Genomic DNA, 20380 nt, shown 5'->3' on the forward strand with positions numbered 1-20380 from the left:
TGACACATACGCGTTTTTGTAAAAACGGGACGCGAGCAAATGCATTGATTCCTATGGTACGGCGCGTTTAAAGCGTGCGCCCCTTATCCACCATGCGTTGCGTCTTTGAAGCGTTTTTTTAGGTGCGCTTAAAAGTTGAACTATTCTCAACTTTCCAGCGCAAGGCAGGGACGCGCACCGCTTCTGTTTTGGCCGCCGCACTTTGCCAAGGCGTTACTGAAGCGTTTCTGCCTGAAAAAAGACGCGTATGTGTATCTGAGCCCATAAGCGGTGCCCCTCCGCGCCTTGCGCTAACAAAGTTGAGAATATTTCAACTTTTAAGCGCACCTAAAAAACGCTATAAAAGAGGCGACGCGCGGCGGATAAAAGGCGCACACGAAAGGGTTAAAAAACACATACGCGTTTTTTAAAAACGGGACGCGAGCAAATGCATTGATTCCTATGGTACGGCGCGCTTTGCGTGTGCGCCCCTTCTCCACCACGCGTCTTTGTAGCGTTTTTTAGGTGCGCTTAAAAGTTGAACTATTCTCAACTTTCCAGCGCAAGGCAGGGAAGCGCACCGCTCATCAATGTCACACTCGGCCCAGGCAGCCAATCAGATCAAGCAACAGGCGGGCTTAACTACTTTATCACTTATTTCCTGTTTTGATGCTGGAAGATGTGGAATGATTAAGCAATATAGCACGAGTGGGAGTGAGATTATCCCTTACCTACCCCACTCCCACGAGTATTGCTTTTATAAAACAATTCTACAGTCAACAAATTAACATTTAAACACGAAAAATAGTTCCATTTTCAACGTCAGAATTTTGAATGGACGGTTTTCATCAATGCGCTTTCATCGCGGAGTGATTATTATTATCTGTGAAAAGTCTGTTTTGGCCTCCGCACTTTGCCAAGGCGTTACTGAAGCGTCTGCGCCTGAAAAAAAGACGCGTGTATTTGAACCCAAAGGCGGTCCGTACCGAAGGAAACAATGGTTTTGCTAGCGTCAAGATTTTAGAAACACGTTTTCAGCCCTTACGGATTTCTCAGTGACCATAGGCCTATATTTTGTCTTGCCTACGTCTGGCTGACTTTCATGTGTGTAACCCCAGTGGGATGTTAGTTATTTGTTATGCTTATTGAGCTGATATGTCCAGCTAACGATATTTCATTGCAAAGGGATATAGGTTGTGAGGACCTTAATCTGCTCTTCAAGGACATGGAATATGTGATGAATATTACTTATCATCATATCAATGGTCTGTACATTTATGTTGGGTCAGGCTATGTGACCTTTCCTTGACACTCCACACTGTCTGGACGACTGATTACGATTAATCAGACAAACATTCAAACAGTTGTTGTGTTGTTTTCTTCGCATTACCCAATCATAGGCCTGCTTAAACTTCGAAACACTGATTTAAAATTAAGATGAAGATGCCTACAAGAAAGGCATTAGTTTCTATGGACTTTTCTGACAGCTTAACGACACATTTAAATCAAATATCAAGAGTTTATGCCAAAATCTGAAAGCTGATGTACAGAAACCTATGCGTTAGTATAGGGCACAACGTTTACAAAAAATATTTATAGTCGTTTGAAGCTTTGTGAAGAGGTTTGAAAGAGTTTCTTCAGTCTATCTGACGCCATCTTGCATCTCAGGTTTAGTATGGCTAAGTGAGACATTTTCTTTGGTGTTTCAGAATTGGTCCACTAGATGCCTCTATTTTGCTCATTGTTTTGAATTAGGAAGAAACTAGTTTTAAAAGCTTCAAATAGCAATATCATGTCCAATATAAAACTACTTAATAATTTCCATCCTCACCATTTGCTGGATAACAAGGATAGAATTAATTTCATTTAAATCTGTTTAAATGTGTTCAGAGTTAAATAGTTAAATCTAAAAATATACAAAATGCTTGGAGAGGTTGCAGTTTTTGCCTTTTTTATTTCATGCAAAAGCAAGAATTGTCACTTTTGAAGTACATTTGGAAGAATTTGAAAAAAATACCTGTGAAATAGTAGACCTTGCCTTTGTTTCATGAACGTAAATTTCCATCCCTTTTACTAAGCCAGTAACGCACACACCTTTCCCCCCTCTCTCTGTACACATTCTCTTTTTGTTTGGTCACTTCTTTTTTTTCCAAGGGAGTATTACCATCCGAGTAAGCACACACACATTTTACATTTCATGCCGATCCCTTTGCCTGTGGATATTAAAGCACTTAAGTCATGGCATGTTGTGTTTTGGAACATTGGACATGCTTTATTTCAGAACTTTTCACAATTTATTTAAACATCTCACATATACAAAATAGGTACAATAAACTTTGTAGTTTGTTTTGAGAAAGAGAGAGGCCTGCTAAACCCATTCAAATGGACGAAATGTGCTGTGAACAAGAAGACTTGGGGGGACTGAAGAATTGCAATGCCTTGAAATGAAACAGAACTAAATAAAACAAACCAAAAACAAACAAACCAAAAAAGGTCTAAACAAAAATAAACCAAACAAGTTAAAACCAGACAAAACATCAGGTTTAGAATTAGTCCACTTGCTTAAAGTGGGAGATTATCGGTAAGGCCTGTGCAAGACTCCGAAGAGACAATACAAAGTAACACAGTAAAAGTGGTTCTCTCCACAGTTGCATAGCACCATAGATCAGTATTAGCCATAGATAGTATTTGAGCACCTTTGATACAGGACAGAACTTAAAGCCTTTAACACTTACGACATCTTAGATGTGGACCAGGTTTTTGTAATATTATTTTCTTGAACATAAGCATGAGGTAGTTTTAAACCTTGTTTTTGAAAATTGTGGTTTTAAACCTCCTCTTTGGAAGATATACAAAGACCACAAAGTGATGCATACTTTCGTTGTTTTTATTACATTTATTTTTTACAAAATGATGACATGTCCCACAACATGGTGTTTTCCTGCGTCTCTTTGGGCTTCTGTATTAATTTGCATTGTGCAACACTTCCATTTAGTCCGTTGGTCCTCTCTGATAGGGCCCATCTTAAGCAAGTGGATGTGCAGAGGAAATCAGCATTCGGTATAAAAAACAACACAGACAGAAGGGCAGAGATTGTTTCTTTTTTTCTTTCTTTCTCTCTTTTTTTTGGATTTAATTTATCGTGAGTCTATTCATTTGAAACAGACTGGGCCAATGTCCAAACCAAACTCTTGATCAGCGCCACCAATGTCCAAAGGTGCAATGTCGAGGATGGGCAGACGAGATGGTTTATTCGTTCTGTATTCAATGACTGTCTTGCTCCATTGGCCAGTGTGTCTCTGCAGGGGGAGATTATGAGAAAAAGATTAGTTAGTGTGGAGAAGGACTTTGCAGACAAAATTCGATATGTAAGCTGTGCTCTTTCTTATCATTCAAGACTAAGCTTCTGTACGTTATGACTGTGAATGTGCAATACTGTGTACACATGCAGAGCAATAATGAGGTCTTTTGAACCATGTGTCTATGTGTCAGAGGTTTCTATGAGAGGAAGACATGGTACTATGACATGCTATGACAGCAACACCATTGTCATAGATTTATTTCATGCCTTGACCCTGCAGCTAGGGACTTTTCTCAAAAGCATCAGCTCAACAACTGACAGACTTGAACTGAAATATATCTGTGAAATACATGTGATGCACTACCACTATATGGTATATACTGTTTGTGTAGAATGAACCTGTCCTTTTAACAGTGTCTGTATAGTCTCCATAAGAGAATAAAGTAGGAAGGAGAAACGTACGGTGCAGCCATCCTCTAAGACGTTGAAAGTGAAGCGGCTGTTGCCCTCTGCCCTCAGCTCCACATCGTTGGATCCCTGCAACAGCACAGCCTTCCTCAGGTTGCCGTTCTCAGCATCCATGTAGGCGATGCTGTTCTTGCAGTGGTAGGTGATGTTCTGGACAGCCTGGTTGGCCAGGAGGCGCATGAAGGCCAGCTGAGTGGCCATGGTCTGTGTGCTCATGGTCTCATCGTTGTAAGTGAACTGAAAACACGTGAGGAAACACAAAGGCAAAGATATTAGTATATATCCATGGATCACACTATTCACAGAAGGTGAAATTGACTATAGCTTCATGATTTGTCACTTAAATGTACCTCAGTACCACCATTGATGGTCTCTCCGAACCAGGTGTGCTTCTTTTCCTGGGAGCTTCTGTACCAGTTCTTGCGGGCAATGCCCTCAGGGTGAGGATAGATGCAGGTCTGTCCAGTAGTGAAGTCGCAGTAGGCCTTGATAGCATCCATGGTGCAACCCTGGTTGGGGTCAATCCAGTAGTAGCCTGCACAGCAAGGCCAAATAAGTTAATATATTGCTATTAAAGTGACACATGCTGAGAGATGTAAAAGGCTTTAAAAAATGAAATATCTCGAAATTAATAAGTGAATATTGTATATCTTAATGTTATTTAATGTGAAAGACTTAAAGGTCAAAGTTAACTCACCGCTGCTCCAGTCTGGGTGGCCGAGCTTAAGATCGCGGCAGGAGCGGGCTGGGTTCTTCTTTGAGCCCTCGGGAGAGAGCAGGTTGTCGATCTGGGTGTTCAAAGACTTCAGAGTGGCGTCCACCTCGTAGTCCTTGGCCCTGAGGGCGGCCTGGTCGGCAGCGTACTCGTCAAAGCCACCAGATACGTCATAAGAGCCACCAGCGGGACCAGGGGGCCCAGGCAGACCAGGAGATCCGGGAGGACCCTGTCATCAGGCACAACTTTGACTTAGTGGACGATTTTTTTCTGCTTCAAACTTAATAACATCAAACTGAAATATGTGTGATATGTGTAATACATACATTTATATACATCCTGTCTACAGAAGTATCGGAGTATATAGCTATCTCAGGTCAGTCAATCAGCTAATTTCAGCGATCTGGATTCATGTGGATGTCTCTTTTTTTAAACTTACAGAAGGTCCAACATGTCCAGAAGGACCACGGTGACCAACAGGTCCCACAGGGCCCTGAGTTCCCGATCTTCCGTCCTTACCAGATGGTCCAGAGGGACCAGCAGGGCCCTAAGAAACAACACCACAAAAGTGTGATGGGTTATTGACAGACCTCGGGACCAGCACTATGGGTATAGAGTATTTTGAATAAAAGTACAATAATCTGGGCTACTTACTCTGGGACCAGAATGTCCAGTGGCACCAGCGGGACCAGAGTCACCAGGAGGACCCTAACAAGAAGAAACAACAAGGTTATTATATATATATGTACACAAAAGTTAGATATCCAGGTATAGGAGCATTGTTGCCAGCCTAATACTACTTATACTACTAACCTACACGATAATTGCATCCTAACAGTACATCATGGAGTAACTAGTCCTGTCGTATTCTACTACACTACACTTTTTTACACAGAGAGCACAAATAAAGTCCTTAACAGCAGTTGAAGCTATGACTGTCACTCACGTTGGGTCCAGGCATTCCCTGGAGACCAGGGTGTCCACGCAGTCCCTTCATGCCTCTGTCTCCCTTCTCTCCTGCAGTTCCCTTCTCACCACGGACTCCAGCAGGTCCCTACATCAGAGAGAGAAGGAGGAAAGAGTTATCAGAGAACCATGTCAGAGAGGGCATGACTTGACTGGTTGTTGCCAGCCTATCGGGGATGTCTCCAACCACAAGATGTCAGCTGATGGAGATTTTCCCTGTATCTCCCAGCTCTTGACTTGACACTTACAAGATTTCATGCACAAACACTTTATCCACTTATACAATGCTAGGTTAATATAGCCAATAAAGTAGTCAATACACTGTACACTTCCGGGTGCTTTTTCAATGTTCTCAAGTATTTTGTTAGGTTTATATTCACACCTGCGAATAAGCAAATGTTTGTATCTGAATGAAATAGGTTCTGATTCTAATTCCACTGTTGTTTTTCCGTCAGATATCAAGCAGGGGTGTGTACTCACAGAGGAACCTCTGGCACCAGCAGCGCCGGCGGGTCCACCAGCACCAACAGGTCCCTAAAAGGGAAAACGATCAAATAAACATCATCATAGAGAAGAGCATTTCATTTTTAGATACACGTTACAGGCTGGATATTTCTAGCTATCATTTCAATACAAAGGGTATTTAAGGTGGGGATGTACAGTGATTAAATGAAATGTATGACTTGTAACAAGTCACAAACTGATTAAGAGCTTGGTTGTGTTTCCCTAAGAAATGCTGACTGGGACACTTACAGCCTCACCACGGCTTCCGGGTCTGCCAACAGCACCAACAGGTCCAGCGGGTCCAGGGGCACCAGAAAGGCCAGAAGGTCCATTGGAGCCAGGCTCACCACGGTCACCCTGATACAAGAGAAATGCAAAGCCTTATGTGTAGTGTTGCAAAAACACTGAGGTTCTTGAGCCAGTCTTGGGCGTAAATGCATGTAGAGATATTTAGAATGCATCATTTTTGCGGAGCGACAGTGGTACAGGAGGTGGAGAAGTAATTTAGTAATCAGAAGGTTGCCGAAGCATCCTTGAGCAAGACACTGAACCCCTACTCGCTCCTGATGTGCAGTGTGCCATCAGTGTAAAATGTAAAAAGTGTGTATACCTTGTAAGTCGCTTTGGATAGAAGCGTCTGCTTAATGACTAAATGTAAATGTATGTAATGTATCATGATGGAAAGTACTTGTATGCATTGGGCCAGGTTGGTTTGCCTCTATCACCAAGCACTGGGCCTAGAACGTTACCTTGAATCCAGCAGCACCAGGACGGCCAGGAGGACCATCGTTACCAGGGTTACCCTGTACAAGGAACATTGACAAAATATTAGATGCATAGTGTTGAACAACCAATCAAATGGTATTCATCACCATCGCCCAACCACCTTTTAGTGACTGAATGGGTTTTGGCTCTGGTTCCAGCCCTTGGTTATCTATGGTAAATCCATGATATTCATCAAATATTGTGATGTGTGATGATTCTTACCTCACGTCCAGCCTCTCCCTGGGGACCAGTCATACCAGCCATGCCCATGTTACCAGGGGGACCCCTAGGTCCAGAAGAACCAGCAGGTCCGAGTCTGCCAACCTCTCCCTGTTTGAGGAAAGTTATCAGGTCAGTGATGCACCGTCACTGATCTTAATCATTATGAACATTTCTTTGTTTCACAATCATGTCAACCAGTTGCTAGGGTTTCTTTTTACTGTTGTACCCAGCAAAGTGGACCTTTTAGCTGCTAACAATGTGCAGAAAGACTATAAGCTGCCAACAATGTGCAGAAAGACAAAATTAGCCAATTTACCAAGCAGTACTGTAGGCACTGAACTAATTCCTTCACTACCAAATAACTGCAAGGTTAGTTATGATATCCTCTGTAAGGTGAGGATTTGCAAACTCACTGTTTAAATAATGAAACAGCACAGTTTTACCCACTGCATTGCACGTGTGTGGTGTTGTGTGCTGCCTGTGTGATAATAAAAAATGACTTTGACTTAGACCTACTAGATTGCAACGCTAGCGTTTAAGTTACAGTTTCAGTAACCGAATGTCTATCGATCTATCTGGAATGATTTCATAAGCATGATCAGAGTGAATACTCACAACACCACCGGGCATACCAGGAAGACCACGGTCACCTCTTCCACCGGGAAGACCATTGAATCCCTGAGATCCGAGCTGACCCTGAGGTCCAGCGGAACCAGGCGCACCCTATCAGGAGGCAAAGATAAGAGCAAGTCTGAATGAGTCTGTAAAAGTCTGTGGGCAGTTGAACTAAGCCTACATATTATGTTCATAATTCATTTAATGGTCATAAAACAATTGAATATCAAACAAAACGCATCCTCTATAACCCTTATTGGTTAACTTATTTCCTCTTCCATGTATGACATAGCATTGCTGGGAAAAGGCCCATTCTTATTCTTATGGATGGGCCGGTATGAGAGATAATCGTGATTATCAGTGCTTATTCTTACAGCGGGACCAGACTCTCCAGGGGATCCTTTGTCTCCAGCGAGACCAGCAGGTCCAATCATGCCATTCTCTCCTGGGGGTCCAGCAGGCCCAGCGTCACCACGGGCTCCACGAGGGCCATCCTTTCCAGAGGGTCCAGTAAGGCCGGGAGGTCCAGCAATACCCTTTGTGTTTCAAATATGAAGAGAGGACATTACTGTGAAGTATTAACCCTATTAACCATTAAATAGGTGAATATTACGGAGTAGACTCCTGAATGTTACTTTAAGGACACTTGATAGTGGAAATGCATTGGATATTAATCCTCTGAAGGTATATGAAATAATGTCCGGAAGCATTTAGTCAACATTGAACTCACAGCTGGGCCAGGAGGTCCAGGTCTGCCACCAGCACCAGGGAAACCAGTCAGTCCCTAGCAGGGGGATAGAAGGACGTTAATGAGAAACACCCATCCATGGCACAGAGGAATAAGCTGTGAATTTAAGAATTTGGGGATGCTCATGATGACATTGTCAGTTGCACTTACATTGGGACCGCCATCACCACGGGCGCCAGGGGGGCCAGCAGGTCCAGCAGGTCCCTTTCAAAACAAACAGACAGGAGATGATAAGTCTGCCAGATCTACATGCTAGGCAGATCTGAGTATATGGAAATGAATATAAGCACATGTTCATTGAGAGCTGAGTGATTTGCCTTCACAGTGTGTAGATAAGATGAGGTGTGGGGGTAAGACTCACAAGGGGTCCAGAGTTGCCAGCGGGTCCAGCAGCACCGGGAGCTCCAGCATCGCCCTTTACACCAGCGGGTCCTTTCTCTCCTCTTGCTCCAGCTTGGCCATCAGCACCCTGTAAGGGATCCAAGACATGTTAAGTTCTTTCTTGAGAGGAAGTCTCAATCAATATTTGTGTATACACTTGTTTATGAATTCATATACATTGAACTGTTTTTTAGAGTTAAATTCAGAATTGGGTACTCACAGGGGGGCCAGCGAATCCAGAGGGGCCAGCGGGGCCAGACTCTCCACGCTCACCCTACAATGCAAAGCCACACATTGAATCACTACGCCAGTGTCCAAGTTGGTAAGAATCTTTCAGAAAGTCATTTCAGTACTTAGACAAGCTGTTGTGTGGATATCATCAAAAAGGACTTACTGGGGTTCCACGGGGTCCGGCAGGGCCAGCAGGTCCGTAGGATCCACCCTCTCCCTGGGGAACAGAACACAGGTATTAGACTGTAAGAGGTGTGATTCCAGAAGATACTGCCAGTGATAGCTAGCACAGATAGCTAATTTGCTAACTATCCACAACACTTTAATCGTGGTTTCAGGTACAATGGGTGCCCTGCGGGAATCTAAAGAGTGTATCTAGGATTTGATATCTGATACAAAATATGATGGTTTTTCATTGGATTGAAGAAGGTGTGATAAAGGAAGATGCAGAAGAGATGTTGTCTTAAGGTCATGTTGAAATGTCCTGAATAGTTGTTTCAAATAATTGACGTCAAGGTGCACACTCAAGGACGACAAGATGTCGATTCATGTTTGTCTGTCTTGTTTAGCGGCACCAGCTAAAACAGAAAAAGATTAACCTGAGCGCTGGTTTATACTTGAATAGCTGTTTTATACTTTATACTTTATACTGAATAGCTGTTTCCACCATCTATTCTAGGCCATCATATTTCTCTTCCTTGTGGAGGTTTGTTGAGGGCAAACCAAGGAGAGATAAATCTTATTCCACAGGTAACATTGGCTAACCTGTTCATCTTTCACAAATGCCCTCTTTGAAAAATTCTTCACTGCCTAAGTCAATCTCTTTTGACGCTAAAGAAGGCAAAAGTCTTCAAGACTAGTAAGGCAGCTTCCACAAAAACAGTCTTGAGAGCTGTTAAGTAATATGCAGAATTTGTAACTTCAGTGTTTCCTTCCAGGCAAATTAAACTTCATTCTGGAACACATCTTCTGCAAAGAATCCCAAATGTTGATGTGGCTTCCCTTTTGGCCATTCATTTGGGATACGTAGATGGACACAGAAATTAATTTTAACAACTTTTTAAGATGTAAAAAAAACCCATGAAAAATGGAAAAAGGAGGAAATCCATGAGGCTATATTCCATACTGTGGAATACTCATACAGAGGATTTCTTCAAATGCTCTGCCATATTCCTGAGTGTAAGTGTCCAGGTTTTCAAAAGCATTGTTGTCTTAATTTGTTTGTTTTAGTTGTATGAAATACGACACTGTATAAGTTACACAAAACAGAGTGTAATTGAGTATAATATCCATAAGGATTGTTTAAGTTTCCAAATAGTTTGATTTCTTCTCGTTCTTCTCACACATCACGGTGACTCCATTTATCGTCAGCCAAAGACCATACAGTTTCTGTGTTAACCAGCAGATGGCGATGGTGAGGTAATGCTTCCTGCCATTCACACGTTTTCTCTGCTGGTGACAGGTGAGGAGCAACCAGACGTTTTCCACAAAGGTAAATTTGTCTGTGTCCAAAATTCCACGGTCCACATGAAGGGTGTCTTTGCGCCGGGTAGCTGACTCATTTCTTGAGGTGAAGAGTGTCTCCATCTTGATCTTTGTGGATTAAGCACCATGGCTAGCTAACAGTTCCACATCCATCTTAAGTGAACTGGGAGTGTGCCACTCTATTGATCACCTCCATGATGATGGATCCTTAATTCCCAGAATTTATTTCTTTGTACAGATTGAACTGATGGCGTGACCATCTGTAAATATGGATGATAGCACCTCCGGGTGATATTTACCTTCTCACCATTGGCACCAGCAGGTCCAGGAGGTCCAGAAGGTCCAGGGGCACCCTATAAGGCAGACGAAATGTCAAAGTGAGACACTGTCACACAGATTATGATTCTATGAGTCTTGAGTGAAAAAACCTGATTAGTAGTGAAGTACTCACACGAGCACCATCTCTTCCAAGACTACCCTCCAAGCCTCTGAATCCACCCTCACCCTAGATGTGAAGACAAAGAAGAGAAACATATATGAACAATTCAAGAAAAAATGGAGCATTCCCTGTTATCCTACATCTGCACAACAAAACATGCAGGAGTGTCCACAGAGCTCTTCCTTGTAACATAGTTTACTGAAATGCATATTCTGACGGAGTCTCTAGCTAATAGCCTGAAATGTTAACAAACAGACACAAATAGCCCTTTTGTCAAGTTGATGGTAGGCACTGTGTTTGCACCAATCATGAGGAAAAAATGGATTTAGATGATATTCGGGAGTACTGTACTTACCTTCTCACCCTTGGGGCCAGGCGTTCCACCAGCGCCGCGCTCACCGGGCATGCCAGCAGGGCCCTGGTGTCCGGGGGCACCAGCGGGTCCAACAGCACCAGGCTCACCCTGAAGGGGAAAAAAAGACCTTTAGCCACCTCCATGCTGAGAAACACTGAGACAAATGCTTGCAACACTTAATATCAATAATTATAGTATATGAAACACACACAGGAGGACATTTAGCCATTTACATTGGGAGAAAAACTAAGGTGGTATATGAGAACAAGCATTTTGTTGAACATCAGAAACCCCTACGAATTAACAATCTACAATACCCATATGGAAATTTCAATTTCCTCTCCACTAGAGACATGACGATATCTCTATTAGATCTAACTCCTAAAGCTCGTACTGTACTAAGTGTCGGATCCCTACCTTTCCACCATCAGTTCCAGGAGTACCGGCAGGTCCACGGGCACCGATGGGTCCCTGAGAACCAACAGATCCAGCTGGTCCAGGGTTACCACGCTCTCCCTAGGGAGGAACATGAGGGCAGAGTTAGCGCTTTAGCTCTTGAAGGGATGGAAGAGGCTATGGCCAAACCCTTGCAAAGTCATGGAAATATAAGCAACATGCAGAGGGTGCAGGATCGAGGGAGGTCAAAGGGCACGTACCTTCACACCAGCAGGTCCAGATGCACCCTGATCTCCAGGAGATCCCTGTAAAAGAAATGATGTACACATTGGTTACTGTCTGCCCAGAAAGAACAGGTCAGAGAAACTGATAAATATGTTGCCCTCTGGCCTGCATTTCAGTGCATTAGTATGTAGTGTTTATTATAAGGTATGAAAGCCTGATGACATTTGTAAACTTAGTCAGTTACTTTAAAAAGACAATTTTACACTAGCTAGAAGTGGACCCAGTATTGGATATCTAGAAATCACTTACTCTATCACCACCCTTGCCAGCCTCACCAACAGGTCCAGCAGGACCAGGCAGACCCTACAAGGACAAATAGAAATGTTAATAAAAAGTTATTAATTAAATCTTTATCAATGTCACATTCTCTTAGACTGACTATTGCGACACTTATACTGACAGAGCGACACTCACCTGGAAACCAGGTGCTCCAGAGGGTCCCTGCTCTCCCTTCTCACCAGAATTACCCTAAAAGCACAAGAGGAAATCACCATTAACATCAGGTATGGCTGGGTAGACATCTGAATCTCATGGAATGTGTTGAGATGAAAATGCCCATCTCCGGCTCTAAAGGGTTGAGAAACAATTGAACTTACTGAAAGTCCAACGGGACCAGATGGGCCATTGTTACCATCAGGGCCAGGGGCTCCCTAGAGATAAGAGATTCAATTAGGTCACACATACATATCTTTGGTGTGGTGGTGTATGGAAGACATAAATGTGTACAAATATTTTTTTGGTACTTACTCTCAGACCAGTAGGTCCAGTGGGTCCCTTCTCTCCAGCCTTGCCGGCCTCACCCTAAAGGATAAGAGAAAATTATAATCAGTGATTTGCACACTCTTGTTCGGATTGTGGTACTGTTTTCAGAATTGAAGAGGAAAAGCACAGAGATCAAACAATTAGAGATCAGATATCAAACCATTCGAACATCCACCCTGCCGTTTCTTCAGATACTTACACCAGGGCCCTTAGGTCCGGGGAATCCAATAGTACCGGGCTGTCCTCTGGGTCCAGTTGGGCCAGGGGGTCCGGTGCGGCCATCTTGTCCAGCAGGACCCTGTGATAGTTCAAAGATACTTGTAATGAGACTTCCCCAAGGAGACATTGTACAGGGCAGTAGCTGAGTACTGATGTGATGTGATGTCACAAAGAAGGAGAGGGGTACATACAGCAGGGCCATCCTTTCCTTGGGGTCCAGCGCTTCCAGAGCTTCCAGGGAGACCCTGTAGAGACACATTGTATAAGCCTTTAGCCACTGCTACGGTTTTGATTAACTGAAATATAGTGGAGCTATTTAACTCAATTTCACCGTGACATGTGCATGTAAGTGGCGGTTTCCTTTTTAGTTATACACTGGAAAAGATGTGTGCTATCCTTGAGCCTATTGGTTGGGGACTTCCTACAGCGTCCAGTCCTCTCACTGTCCTCTCACAAGTACCCATATCCAATAACCTAACCTAACCAATATAACAACTGCCCTAAGTGGTGTAATTGAAACTAGCGCTCATAACTCCACTGTAACTAAATGAAGATGCTGGCCATGTCAAGGCTAACTCAGTTCTGTAAGTCTAACTGTGGGGTTTCAAGAGGATGATAACATTTTTAAATCCCACACTCACACAAGCATAAAACCTGTATCGGACATGTAGTAAATATATACATATGTAAGTGTGTATGGTGTTTTACTGCATGATGCTATGAATTTCATGCTATGCCACTTAATACGTTTCGTCTGAGCAAAGTGTCACATAGAACATAATATGTTTAGCCGAGACGATGGCAACTCACTCTGGCTCCAGTCTGACCGGGCTCACCAGCACGGCCAGAGTCTCCAGGGCCTCCACGGGCACCAGCGGCTCCAGTGGCACCACGAGCACCGGGCATGCCCTGTAAAATAGCACAGAAGAGTAGGAAGTTAGCTAAAGGTGTGTCTCTACCTTTATGTATCAGGAGTTTTTTTATATCTGATAAAATATGTTCATCATCTGAGCATATATCACATTAATTACGTTTTACATCATCAAAGCAAATATCACTTTAATTACGTTTACATCATCAAAGCAAATATCACATTAATGACATTTGAACAGTTTCTTACCATTGGGCCAGCACGGCCAGGAAGACCAGGAAGCCCACGGGTTCCAGAAGCACCCTACGAAGAAGGACGAAGCATTATTGTATTTAAGCACCTACATATTAAGTTCTGCTAATGTGGTGTGTACAATGGTAATGTATCTATTTCTACTTCTATTTTAGACTGCACGAGGATATTTTTATGCAATCAGATGAGTACAATAACCTTAATCAAATATAAGTCATATGTAGTGTCTGGGATATGTATGTATGTGTGCCAAGCTTACTCACAATTAAGATATCATCTGGAAATTACCCATGTACTTCTTAAAACTCAACTAAATATTTAAATGGCAGTCTGTAACACGTCAACCTCATGAACACAACACAAACAACATCAGTGGATCAACTCACTCTTGGTCCAAGAAGACCAGCAGGTCCGGTTGCACCCTGCTCACCAGTTGAGCCTCTCTTGCCCTCCTCTCCAGCAGGACCAGGGGTACCCTGGGCTCCCATCATGCCCTTTGTGACACAGACACAAATTCAGTCATGTGAGACAACAGACTCAGTGCTACTCTACTCAGATGTGGCTATAAACATTGCCTGTGACAGTTTGTCTGGTGTTTTATGATATGCATTTGTTTGTACATATGAGAGACTAAATATATGAAAATGTGTGTGTCTACTTACAGGCTCACCCTTGACACCAGTCTCTCCCTTGACACCAGAGGGACCAGGGTCTCCCTAAGACAAGGAAAAACAAAAAGGTTTGAGACCTTTTACCCACAATGCACAATTGATTTTATACCTGTTCCCATTCACTTACTCATCAGTTAACCTGCAGTAATATATCCAGGGCACCATAGTGCATCACACAATAATAAAAACATTGACTTTTAGTAATGCTTGCTGTCAAATGCCATTTTCAAAGGCATGGATTGGATTATTTGGTATCTTTTGGCATCAATTGTTGACAGAATGATGCATGAAGATGTCATCTACTCGACTTGCAACTTTTCCTCCTAAAAGGAATAACTAGATTTACAACCAAAGAGAGGATGTATTAGTATAGTGGTATTCAGTGGTAGGTTCATGTGTTGACTACATAAAATTCAATCTTGGTCCAATTGTCATCTTTCATTAAGCATTCGTCATTTTAAAAATTCAATGTTGATGACTACCTCTGCCTAGTGTGAGTTACTAATTCTAGGTTGCAGGTAGTGTTCCAATGCTGGTGCGACACAAGCACTGTCAGGGGCACTTACAGCAAGGCCTCTCTGTCCAGAGGGGCCAGAAGGTCCCTGAGGTCCATTTCCTCCTCTTGGTCCGGGGAATCCGGGGGTACCAGCAATTCCGGGGAGACCCTAGTGAAGACAATAAGACTCAAGTATAAGGTACGGGTAGGTGAGGAAATGCCTGAGGACTGAACATACTAGTAAATCTGTATGGTTTTGGTTGGTTAATGTGAATGAACACGTGTTATTTTGAAACCTTGTTGAGGGACAATAAAACAAAAGCTATTTGACCATCTTAATATAAACATCATGTTTGCTTTACTACGCTGTACTACTACCTGTCTATATGTCAACGATATGTGGTTAACATGAGAAGACATTGGACTTATATAGCAACTTCCTTGTGACCTTTCGCTGACCATGTTTCTTAAAGGCAATGGAAAGATTAATATGGCTGCACAGAGTTGAACTGTATCAGTGAAAACAGGCTCATGAAGGCCTGCTTCATGAGAATATGCTGACCTCTTCACCATACGATTTTTGATTTATAAACATAACTGCTAATTGACTAACTACTTACAGCAGCTCCCTTGGCTCCGTTCAGACCATTAGCACCAGGGTTACCCTGTAGAGAGGAAAAAAACAAAACAAGTTATCGATCACAGAATTACCTAATATATTGACATATAATCTTGCAAAAAAGACAAAAAACGATACTTACAGTAGGACCAGCTGGGCCAACAGCTCCATTGGGACCGGGCTCACCTCTGCCTCCCTGAGCTCCAGAAGGCCCAGTAGAACCTGCACCTCCAACCTCTCCCTGTTTGTGTAGACAGAGACAAGTTGTGAGCACATACGCACACAAGATGCAAGCTGCAGGAGGCCCATTTTCAATAGAGGGAATAAACTCTTCCCTCATTATTAGCTGGTCACTATAGTGGCATTGACTATATGCTTGATGTACATGTATCTGTTGTATTGCATTATTCCTTATTCAGTTACTCTGGGGAAATAAAACAGTGGGGGATATGTGAGTGTTAGCTAAATCAGTTACTTATTCAAATGGATATGGTAAGAGTAAATACTCCAGCTTTCTTTAAGCTATTTTAAGCTGTTCAAAACTTGGTATATGCATTGGAGTAAGACAAGATGTACATCTACAGATGTGTACTGTGTAGCTAAAAGGAAATCAGTAATATCCCAACCTAGGTTTGACATGAAGTGTGCATGTTCAACGCTGTGAAACTCACCTTGGGACCAGGTGCACCAGGGAAACCTGGAGGTCCAGCTGCTCCCAGAGGACCCTGGGTAGAAAAGAGCATGGAGGGGCAAAATTAACATTTACATTTAGACCAAAGAGAGCAGCTTTCAGTCAAGTTTAGTCCAGTAGACTACACCATAAAATGGAGGTAATCCGATCTACCTCCTACCTCCTGCTTCAAAGGTTGTACTAGTTTTAGTTAGCACAACTAGATAGTGACAGAGTCAATTTGAGAGGACATTTATGCACTAGATGTCAAGGTCTAGAGGTGCCAGCCAGAGCACATGGGCACAGAGAGATACTTACAGCAGGGCCGGAGGGGCCAGTGTTTCCATCAGCACCACGAGCACCAGCTGGGCCTGAGGGGCCAGCGCGACCTCTCTCACCAGACATACCACGAGCACCCTGAGGAGAGAGAAAACAACCCATGAACCTGTGTTCTTTTTCAACAGAGGTAATGCCCAGTCAGTGTACAGCAACTGCTACGCTAGAGTCCATCATACCTTGCACTACCTGAAGCTAAACTGAACTAATAAGGTGGTTACTATGGCAATCATCACATTTCAATCAATGTGGCTGAAATGTGATGCTTCCTCAGAACTGTATGGTAGGTACACTTGAAAGCTGCTTCTGTCTGGATAGTTTGTGATATAAAAAGTCAACTGCATGTTAACATAGTTGAGGTATGAAATGACTAAGAGGACATAAAATGAGTAAAGTGAGAAGTGAATGCTGAAAAACGTACTCTTGCTCCGGGGGTTCCAGGGGTACCATGGGCACCATTCTCACCCTAGGGGAAGGAAGGAAAAAAACATTAGACAAGAAAGTCCATGAGGAATCTTGTTGTACACCATAGAAGAAATACCATAGAGGGAAATGGCTAAAATATGTGTAATTATGACAGAGCTAATTCTACTGTATTTGTTTCATGCCATTAGAGAACCAGACAACTTTACATTCCAAGTTCCTTTTCTAGAGTGTTCTAAGGTAGAATATGAAATCATCTACCTCTAATGTGTCAGATGATCAGTACCGAACATTGGTTTGTGTCTGTTGGACATTACCTTAGCTCCAGCAGCTCCACCCTCTCCCTTGCGTCCATCTAATCCATTGTAACCCTGTAGCATAAAAAGAAATCCTTATGAGCAAATACGCTTCTCCACAATATAATTATTACCTTATGATTTCCTTCAAATGTTTTAAAATTTCAACATCTAGACAAGAGCATTGGGTATAAGAATTTGTAGTCCATAATAAAAGAAAAGGGCTGATATTCCTATAGTGATGTGATGGTATGATCTTGATCTGATGGATGATGGCGATATGGTCATTAGAAATTTGTTCTGGGGAAAGGGTCCTTACTCTGTGTCCCTTCATTCCGGGGAGTCCAGGGGTTCCAGGGAAACCACGAGCACCCTGTGGAGCACAGGAAGAAGAGGAGTGTGAATATGTGCATGTCAACACAAATAGACGCATTTCAAAAATATGCTATGAGTACAAGATTTTACCAAAAGTAAAAGAACTAAAGATGGCATCTAAAAAACACCAAGTGTTATGTGTGCTCTCACCTGAGCACCAGCTGTTCCTCTATCTCCAGGCTTGCCAGGTCTGCCATTGTTACCCTGCAAGACAACAAAAGCATGACATGTAGAAGAAGTGACCCCATCTTGACCTCAGATACCTGTGTTTTTGGCAACGCATTATGAACAACAACAGTAACATCCACTCCGATTTGCTTAGCTGTGCCAACTTCAACTTACATCCTCGCCAGATTTGCCAGGAGGTCCAGGGGGGCCACGAGCACCAAGGGATCCCTATGCACAAAGAGAGAACAAGGATTAAGGCTTCAGTGCCCACGACCTTAAGGCCTTGCCCTTGCCCTTGCCCTTGACCTTACGGCCAACTTCTCAACGGATGATGAATCTTTAGACCAGTGTGTATTGTAACAGTGTAAATTATCGGACGACGTGTGATATCGGCAAACATTCACGTTGTCATGTGAATCCATTATTAAACTGAAGTTATTGATTGTTAATCCATTATTAAATGTATCATTTTGATTGTTTAACAGAATGGCCAATGTTTGACACTGTCCAATAACTGACAAAGGTACGCTATGTAAAGACACTATGGAAATTAAAGATGGCTCTCTTACGGCCTGTCCAGGCTCTCCGGGCTCTCCAGCGTGTCCTTGGAATCCTTGGGGTCCCTACAAATACATGAAATCAACATGTGAGTATTGTAAAGTTGTTTCATATAACAAAGTATTTTACAAAAACAAATATAAAAAGAAAACATATCTATCTGAGAACTTACAGGTGCACCAGGAGTACCAGGTGGGCCTCTAGGTCCCATCAGGCCCTGCAGGAAAAAATGTAAATGAATGTTCATGTTGGTGTTAACAACCGTCATGCATCCTTAGGATTTGTCCACATTCTGTGAAAGGCGGATGTACAGTGCTCTGGATCTAACAAATGAAGAAGGCTACTTAGTCATATTGGTACTGTCATGATAAAGTATTTTAATGGGCTTGAGGTAAAACATCAGCCTATGTGCACTAAGCATAATTATGTATAAAATGCATTCATTACTCGTGTTGCATTTGAAAGGAACATCCACATACCATGGGTCCAGGGCCAGGTTCAGGTCCTTTAGCTCCATCATACTGAGCAGCAAAGTTCTGTTCAAAGGAGGGAGCAATTTTATGAATTAAAAGGCTTCAAAATAGTGGTTTATTTAGTTGTAGGATTTGTATAAACACAAACGGGGACATTCAAATAAAATATCCTAATATCCTATATATATAAAGATGAAAACATCCAATATCAATAGATGTGTAATAATAAGTTGAGCTCATATGTAATAATAATGTAATAACAATGTAAAGGGCACATAAAAGCTTATTTTGAGGGTTAATAGCATGACCCCAAAAGGTCACAGGTCATTGGAAACTAAGTCATGAGGTCATGACCTGACTCAAATGGGTAATTGCTTTGAATGGTTTCTGAACACATTTTACAATTTTAGAAAGGGACCAAAGAAAGGGACCAAAAGGGTAAATTACTCCGCCAAGTCCAGGGGGTCCAGGAGGTCCAGCTGGGCCGTCAACTCCAGGTCTTCCGGGTTTTCCATCAGGGCCTTTAGGGCCCTACGAAAGAGCACACAAACAGGAGGATCAGTGGAGTTGATCAATTACCAATTAATTCAGTGATTCCAAACCTCATTGATTGATTCTTATTAAAAACAACATGCATTATAGAGAATATATCATATAAAAAAAGTTTTATTCAAAACTGAAATCTTAGGTAGACAAGAAAAACTGCTATATGACAATGAGGAAAGTTATCTGAAATGTAAATGCTCAATTTCAGTCTATATCCATACTGTGATGGGTATAATTATTTAAGAAAACCAACACATGAAAAAATATGTAACAATAATGCAAATTAAATGTACCCTATCTGAATATAAGGATATGACCCCTGCAAGGTCACAGGGTCAACCATTGTACTCTTGACCTTTCAGATTTATTTGATTTAAAAACAAAATTAATAAAAATGGGGAATTATCACTCATTATGTATCACTTACCCGGTCACCTCTGGGTCCTTTGGCTCCCTATAAACATGTGACAAATAGACACCATCAACCAAAAGACCACAGTGTACATATAAGGAACGATGCCTTCATAACTGTTTCTTTAGTGTGCCTCATGCCAAGCAGGTGGAAATAGTGAAGCATGGATAGCCTCTTTAGATGGAACACAAACACACATGTCAGCAATTTCAAATAATCTATAATGAAAAGTTTATAATGCATTATAATAATAGTTTTAGTATATTATTAAATGCATTATAAAAATATTCAACACTGAAGTGTGAAAACTTCACACTTGTGTTTATACCAGCAAGCTCGTGCTCAACTTTTGACGGTGGGCCGAGTATCATGCCATGG

At 42.3% G+C, this 20380-nt stretch overlaps 1 protein-coding gene across 1 annotated transcript; it reads right to left on the minus strand.

Moving 5' to 3' along the window:
• Positions 1-2225: 2225 nt before the first annotated feature.
• On the minus strand, positions 2226-20114 carry col1a2 (collagen, type I, alpha 2). Its single transcript, XM_080837334.1, has 48 exons — positions 20018-20114; positions 19492-19575; positions 19051-19107; positions 18744-18788; positions 18583-18636; positions 18188-18241; positions 17996-18049; positions 17790-17843; positions 17492-17545; positions 17173-17217; positions 16734-16832; positions 16417-16470; positions 15888-15986; positions 15747-15791; positions 15197-15295; positions 14622-14675; positions 14346-14453; positions 13957-14010; positions 13647-13745; positions 13028-13081; positions 12817-12915; positions 12603-12656; positions 12452-12505; positions 12270-12323; positions 12105-12158; positions 11831-11875; positions 11592-11690; positions 11175-11282; positions 10832-10885; positions 10680-10733; positions 9059-9112; positions 8885-8938; positions 8645-8752; positions 8434-8487; positions 8266-8319; positions 7910-8071; positions 7536-7643; positions 6921-7028; positions 6683-6736; positions 6183-6290; positions 5910-5963; positions 5410-5517; positions 5118-5171; positions 4903-5010; positions 4446-4692; positions 4099-4283; positions 3743-3985; positions 2226-3278 (listed from the first exon to the last, which is right to left on the minus strand). The coding sequence occupies exons 3-48, from the start codon at positions 19051-19053 to the stop codon at positions 3132-3134; spliced, it is 3813 nt and encodes a 1270-aa protein (XP_080693460.1). The 5' UTR covers positions 19054-19107; positions 19492-19575; positions 20018-20114; the 3' UTR covers positions 2226-3131.
• Positions 20115-20380: the final 266 nt, after the last annotated feature.

The sequence above is a fragment of the Sprattus sprattus genome (assembly GCF_963457725.1).
Source record: "Sprattus sprattus genome assembly, chromosome: 4".
NCBI lineage: Eukaryota > Metazoa > Chordata > Actinopteri > Clupeiformes > Clupeidae > Sprattus > Sprattus sprattus.

Bases quoted from the DNA above. Each gene is read 5' to 3' on its own strand.
- col1a2 (XM_080837334.1), bottom strand. The intron at 10,734-10,831 runs GTGAGTACTTCA...TCTGCCTTATAG, and splicing joins TTGGAAGAGATGGTGCTCGT to GGTGCCCCTGGACCTTCTGG. The intron at 3,279-3,742 runs GTACGTTTCTCC...CTCCCCCTGCAG, and splicing joins TCTTAGAGGATGGCTGCACC to AGACACACTGGCCAATGGAG.